Here is a 7021-nt window from a genome sequence, read left to right on the forward strand (position 1 = left end):
TAATCTCTTTGGTTGTCATCTCTGCAAAAGGAAGTGATTTAATTCAAGGGGAAAAAAAAACAAAAAAAAAAGATGCATGTTTTAATCGTGTTTTAATCTATTGACTTTGATTCACCTGTCCATAGAATGTCGTCCCAGCAGATCTGGTGTTTTTCTTTGTTCTTTTAGGTAAATGTTAGTAGCGATAGTCTGCTGCAGGTCCTGTGATGACATTTTATTTCTTTGGAGTGTTTTTTTTTGTTTTTTTTAGCATCTCTGCTCTCAGGCTGAACCGGCTTGGACGGCCAGCCAGCCTTGAATTTGTTTGCTGTTGTTTTGAACGTTCCCCACATGGAGGCTGTTTCCTGAACAGCAGAAAATCTGATTTTTACCTGTAACTTCATTTAACTCGACAGATGTTAGTCCTCTTTCTGCAGAAAGATGACTAACATCTGTCTAACTAATTTGTTGTATCTTACTAACTAATTTGTTGTATTTCTCAACAAAAATATGCTAATTTTTATAAAAAAATTAAAATATCTTCAAGGTTTATTGCATATTAATGTCATTGTAATTAATATTAAATGCACTCATGTCCAAATATGGTAAAACTCTTCAGGCTGTCTCCATATTTTTCACATGACTGTATTTCATTTTAAATAACATGGTTGCATGATCTTCCAATTTTCTTCATCTTCCTGACTGTTGTGGGAAATCTAAAAAAAAAAAAATCACAATTTTTCTCCTTGCTCTTGCGTCATTTTCTCGTCTTTCCTTCTCTTCCAGGACACAGTGGCGTCCAGCTGAGAAGACACAGGCCAGTTAAACCTGTTAAGCCTCCAGAGATCGTCCAGCGAACTAAACCCTCTGTTGGACGATCGTTTATGGGAAACCTGACCCCCGCCAGCTCCACCTCCTCTCTGTCCAGCTGCGCCTCCACGGCGTCCGAAACCTCCACCGCCTCCACCAGGCGGCCCCCGCAGCGCCGCAACCCCGTCATCCCAGACACCGTCAAGCTGCCCCCGGGCGTCCTCACCCAGCAGATGGCCACCGGTTCTTCTCAGACGTTCCCTCCTCCTGGAAATCGAGAGATTTTGTACCCCGTCAGGATACGGGAGTATCCCGGCCGTCGCAAAGACAGCACCCAGTCGTTGTACCTCGACAACCCAGAGAGTGGCATGCTCCTGCATTTCTCCTCCTGCCCTCCCTCTGCTTCCTCCTCTTCCTCCTCTATCGCCACGGCTACGCTCCAGCAAAAGGATACTAGAGCCCCCAAGAGTCACAGACGCTTTTCTGACCCAGACATACCCTACATGGACGACGAAGTCTGACCTACGGAGGAGAAGAATGTAACAGAGTGTGAATTTGCTGTAGACTCAACAGCAGAAACTCAGTATGGCGCTAAAAACGTGTCAAAAGTCTTGTGTTGTGCTGTTCATCAGTAGAAATAACTGGACAAATTGTTGCCAAGCACCTTTTCTATCATTTTTAATATGCTGTGGTTACTGGTGGAGAGGACAGTTTGACTACAGGCTGCATCTTCTGTAGCCTCATGTTGTTGTTGTTTTTTGTTTTGTTTTTTTTGGCTTGTAAAAGAAAATATTGCAGGTTCTAGTCAAGCTTTTCCATTCTTTCCTAATGCTGAGAATTGCTAGCTAGTGCCTTGATGATGTTAACCCATTTCTCACACCATAATTCCTGAACAGTGCTAACAGGAGAGGGGTGGGGATGTCCAGAACGACGAGGGGATTTTTGCCGCAATATTTTGTGTGTGACGTCTTGAAGTGGAACAAAACGAGTTCAGAAAAAGGACCTAATCACGCTTTCACCCATCTCACAAAATAACACCAGAGAGGAAATCACTGCTTTCAGTTTGCAAAGGGAAATGGGAGCAGCACAAGCCACTTTCTCCAATGGAAAAGAAAGAAAGAGGAGAACACAAGCCCGACCACGACGCCGTGTCACGACTTCCCCGAAGAGTCACACCCTTCACTCGGATGTGGACAGTCGCGACGACGAGCGCAGATTGAATTAAATACTAATGTTTCTCTTGACTGCTGAATGATGTTTGTTAGTCTGTCTGGTTTATGAGGAAGATTGTTCTGATGTGTACCTGAGGGTGTGTTTGGGACTGAATGTCAAGAACTGTACTGGTTATTAGTGTTAACATAAAGATACAGGACATCATACTTCTGTGTGCTTGACTCACATTATTGCACTTGGTAAACTGATACACACCTAAAACCAGATGTGTACATACGCTGTATATAAAAGACTCTCATTAAATCAGACTAAACCTTTCCAGTTATAGCTTAGTCAGATGTATCAATATTTTTATGACTTGAATGAAGGTTTGACCTTTACATTATGTTATAATGTTGTTCCCTCAAAACCATATCGGCAGTCTTTTTTTGATTTTCATGCATTTCCCAGAAATCCTTGAATCTCCCGTGTCAGCCACTAGGGGGTGCCTAAACGCTTGCTCTCACTAACTTTTCTCTACTTCAAAGTCCGACGTTGTAAACGCATAGTGAGAAGCATTGTGGCGACATGATGAAGGCGGGGTAGGAGCTTCTTAAAGAGACAGAGGCCAATTTCAAGGCGTCAAATTGCTTTTAACTCGTGTTTTATACATGTTACTTAATGGCACCTTGTGGCTGAAAAATAGATGATGCCACCAAGTTAGGAATAAACAACATAGACAATTGAAAATGTTGCATAAAGGCTTCCTTGTGGTGTACTGAACTGTTAAAAAAAACAGCCTGGAGAATTTAGGATTTCCTGCACAAAATTGTCACAAAATGCCATAATGTAGAAAATGTTCATTTTCATAGATATAATGTGGGATGTTCACATTATATCAATGAAACTTCCAGTACTCACATTGCAGTTGAAAACAGCTGTCAACCTATTCTAAAGCTGAAAATTGAGCATTTTCAAAAAGGTTTTTATAATTTGTTTTTTTTTATTAGAATTTTCAAATTGTTACATAAAATCTGGAATGTTTTATCTAGACAGAATATTTATTTTAAGATATCAGTAATCAGTTAATTCAAGACATGTGAAATAGAAAAACCGTCTAGATTTAATTTGGGGATAATTCTGACTTGTCATAATTACAGTTCTGGATATCTCTTTGTTTGTTTTGCCTAGTCATTATTTGCTTTCAAGGCATCTGCAATTTAATTAGCTCTACTCAAATCTATAAATTTTCCAATCCAAAAGTACATTTAAAATATATTGAATTATGGCGGCATTCAAGTCATAATTCATAATTAGAATTATGACTTTTCAGAACAAAAAATGAGATATTTTACTTTTTGATTAGTCATTATTTATGTGTTACCTGAAATTTATATGTTTCAGATAGTAATTTGTAGATATCTTGAATTAAAGCTTCCATAAAACTTGATGGTTGTATGACATAATTTATACTAGTTAGAAGGTAATTAGCGATATCTTATATAGGTATTTTTATAGTCAAAATATGTTAAGAGATTTCTTAAATTATTATGTCTGATCATCATATCGTGGTGTCACAAATCGGAAAATGAAGTGTGGTGAAGTCGATTTTATGATAAAACGTCCTGCCGTACATGGAGACGTGTTTTGTAGCGGCTGCGGCTGGTTACGTCATACAGCTGCGACACTGTGCGATTCCAACATGGCTTCTAGACTAGAGATCAATTTTATTAGATTATTGTCTCGCTGTGAAACTATGGCGTCGGAAAAACGAGGAGAGGCTGAATGGAGACTGGAGAAGGTAAACCAGAGCTGAGCTCAAAAAGTTTAATCTGAGCTACAGATTTACTGTTGTTGTTGTTAGCTCAACAGCTGCTAGCTGCTTTGCTAGCCACGTCGTCAGAAAGCAGGAACTGTGGTATACGCTTTCCATTTCATTTTTATGTTTTTAATCTAGTTTTTATGTTCTGCCTATTGAACCCTGTTTATCGTATTTTGGTCTATAAGTTTAGCATTCCATTATGTTCCCATGGAAACAGCAGAAAATAAAAGTAATAAGTCCGACAAGATTCTTAACCATACACTATCGGTTTCTGCAAACATGTTTATTCTTTTTTTGTTTGTTTGTTTTTCTGTAGTATGTTGCAGCCCTGGTGGACATGTTGGTGGCTCTCAGGAAAAGCCCAAGGTTACACCCCCCTTGATTTTAACTTTTTACCTCGATTTTTTCCCCCTACTGTTTATTAAATTGTGGACATTTAATAAACACACGTTCTGCTAAATGACAAAAATACTGAGAATGTTTTCTTTGTTGGAACTTGAACATTTGTACAGAAGTCACTGCGCTCACAGCTGATGTTCTAAAAACGTTCTGATGCTTCTGTGTTTGTGTCTTTTCGCAGCAAACCGACACAAGAGATCCTGACTGAATACACAAGAAAAGTCGATTTTCTAAAAGGACTTTTAGAGGCAGAGAAACTGGTAAGATTTGAGATCATTCAGCTTATTCATATAAACGACAGTTCACAATAATTCAACTCGTAATCCTCCACAGACATCTCCAACAGAGAAGGCCTTAGCCAATCAGTTCCTCGCTCCAGGTCGTACGCCGACAATAGCCAATGAGAGGATGCCGGCCACTAAAACCGTTCACATTCAGTCCAAGGCGCGATGTACAGGGGAGATGAGAGACGAACTGCTCGGCACGGTGAGATGAGACGCGTGTTATTCAACTATCAGGCAAATTAGACTAGATAATAAGCGTTTTAATGCTATAATAATATGTTTCATAATATATTTTTTTCTTTGAAGTGATTCTTCTTCTTTAAAAGCGTGTACCTCCTGATTTTACTTTAATGGAAAAGTGAACTTAAAAATCCTGCGACACGTTTAACTCATGTTTTTTATGTTGTTACTCTGCAGCGGACGTCTGGCAAAGGTAAGAAACCTTTTAAGTCTGAAGACGTTTAGTTTTCAGCATCTTTACTTTAAGCACTTTCTAACAATCTAATGTTTTCACCCACAGCAGACGGAGACTTGCGAAATAGAAGGTGAACTCAAACGCCACTGCTTCACCAAACAAAAGCTCCTACAGTTTGTTTTTTTCTTCCCCCACTGACTCGACTCAACGCTTTAAAAAAAATCTTGCAGAGTTCTTCCTCTGGATGAGCGGCAGTCTGCAGCCGAGCTGGACGCGGTCCTGCAGCACCACCACAACCTGCAGGAGAAGCTGGCGGAGGACATGCTCAACTTGGCCAGAAATCTCAAAAACAACACTCTGGCTGCTCAAAACATCATCAAGCAGGATAATCAGGTATCTACACAGGCACAAAGAGCGCTGCTTTCCTGAAACATATCAGGATTAATCGGCGTCTAACCATTTTTGCAAAGAATGACAAATTTATCTACAATGCCTCTAAAATGGATCCACGCCTTGTTTTTGACAAATCTTCCAAAAAAAAAAAAATTCAGTTTACTAACAAAGTGAAAATACATTTTTACAAACCAGTCAGTTGATTTGTTGTATAAAGTTCATGGTTTCATAAATATTTGCCTCCTCTCTTCAGGGAGGAGGACTGAAGAGAGAGGTCACCAATCCACCTGGAACCACCCAGAAGCAGTTAGAAGCTTCACTATAATAAGAGTTCAAGCTTACGTTTCTATCCGTTTTATTTTTATTAAAACTTTCCGAGAAAAGCTTGGCTTGACTCCAAATATTGTGTTCTTTGATTAACTGATTTGGCCAGATTTTTTTTAGCTAATTTTGGTCACAAGTAGGCAGAACATTTACAACCAGGGCTGCAAGTAATGATTATTTTAGTGATCGATTAAAAAAAAAAAAAAAAAATGGGACGTTCTATAGATTTTTTTAAAAATGTATTTAACCACTTAAACCAAAAGATGCAAATAATTCAATTCCTTCTTTTTTTTTTTTTTTTTTTTTTTTTAAATAAGAAAATAAACATTTTATTGCCTAAAATGCAACAACACACTTTTTTTTCGATTACTGAAATATTTTACGGTTGTATAAAACACGGCGTGCGCCAGCGGTTATCCATGTCGCCGCGTTTATCTGGATGTTGACGTCGGACTCTTCTCTGCTCTCCAGACTCTGAGTCAGTCCATGCGTCAAGCCGACCTGAACTTTGAGAAGCTGAAGACGGAGTCGGAGCGCTTGGAGCAGCACACCAAGAAGTCCGTCAACTGGCTGCTGTGGCTGATGCTCATCCTGGTCTCCTTCACCTTCATCAGCATGATCCTCTTCATCAGGATCTTTCCCAGGCTCAGATGATGACGGGCCAGGCCCAGCCCTGTACTCCTCCGTGGGCTTCCTGTGTCTGTGATGCAGAGGAATGAACCAAGCTGGTTCGACAGACAGACAGACATTTCCGAGCGCTTGAAGGTGGAGGAGCAGCCGACCGCTCTCATCTGAGCTGGTTCAACTCAGTTGAAGCTGTTGGACTCAAATGTTGCCTCATTTAGTTCAAGAGGTTCTTATTTATAGATATTTCAGCTCTGTTTAGTGTTTACTGCCTTCTAAACTCTTAATAACTGGTGGATGACGAGCTAATCAGACGTAATAATGGAATGAACTAAAAGCTTCTTTAAAGGACGTCGGCTTCCAGTCACACAAGTGTTGGACTCAGATCTGATAACTGACTGGACGATCCATTTATAAAAGACACTAATTGTTAAAGATGTCAAAATATCCTCTATTCTTTTTGCTGAATTGATTTACCTCCGTCGTCAGTCCAGAGCGTCGCTCGTGTTTTCGGTTTGAGTCTGGTTCAGTGATGACTTTTGATGCTGCAGCTGTTGATGAAGTAAGTTTTTTTGTTAGTAAAGATTTGCTGCGTCCACACACAGCTGTGACGAATCCCTTCTTTCGTTTGATGATTCGTTTCAATATGCAGGTCAGTCAAAACGTCAGCAAAAAGTTAATTTAATTCAGTTGTTCAGTTCTGAGCTTGATGCATGAAGTGATCCAAAATTCCCTCGTAGGCACCGACTTTGATTAGACTCGGCGGACCGACGCCTGCAGGTGACGACAAAACCCGGTCTCTGTTCGTCTCCCCTCGGA

The 7021-nt window shown here is 40.0% G+C and overlaps 2 protein-coding genes across 10 annotated transcripts in view; both read left to right on the forward strand.

Moving 5' to 3' along the window:
* Positions 1–2168, forward strand: part of myo9bl (myosin IXb-like) — a 66134-nt gene extending 63966 nt beyond the window's left edge. For 5 of the 8 annotated variants that reach the window (XM_088004993.1, XM_088004994.1, XM_088004996.1 and 2 more), the window contains one exon: positions 766–2168. In XM_088004993.1, coding sequence (XP_087861119.1) covers positions 766–1310 — 545 coding nt within the window. In that variant the 3' untranslated portion in view covers positions 1311–2168. The remainder of the gene's footprint in view (positions 1–765) is intronic. The other 3 variants (XR_015762680.1, XM_088004998.1, XM_088004999.1) reach the window with 3 other exon arrangements.
* A 1417-nt stretch (positions 2169–3585) lies between these two features.
* use1 (unconventional SNARE in the ER 1 homolog (S. cerevisiae)) lies at positions 3586–6802 on the forward strand. Of its 2 annotated transcripts, none has more exons than XM_014999212.2 (8): positions 3586–3742; positions 4080–4129; positions 4344–4422; positions 4496–4648; positions 4864–4879; positions 4970–4991; positions 5092–5254; positions 6050–6802. In XM_014999212.2, exons 1-8 carry the CDS (start codon positions 3644–3646, stop codon positions 6230–6232), a joined length of 765 nt encoding a protein of 254 aa, XP_014854698.1. In that variant the 5' UTR covers positions 3586–3643; the 3' UTR covers positions 6233–6802. The 2 variants fall into 2 exon arrangements, with proteins under 2 accessions (XP_014854698.1, XP_014854697.1); XM_014999211.2 differs by having other exon boundaries at positions 3589–3742; positions 4967–4991.
* The last annotated feature ends 219 nt before the right edge of the window (positions 6803–7021 follow it).

This window comes from Poecilia mexicana, unplaced genomic scaffold (assembly GCF_051168715.1).
Source record: "Poecilia mexicana isolate PSO_F unplaced genomic scaffold, ASM5116871v1 scaffold_4, whole genome shotgun sequence".
Taxonomy (NCBI): Eukaryota; Metazoa; Chordata; class Actinopteri; order Cyprinodontiformes; family Poeciliidae; genus Poecilia; species Poecilia mexicana.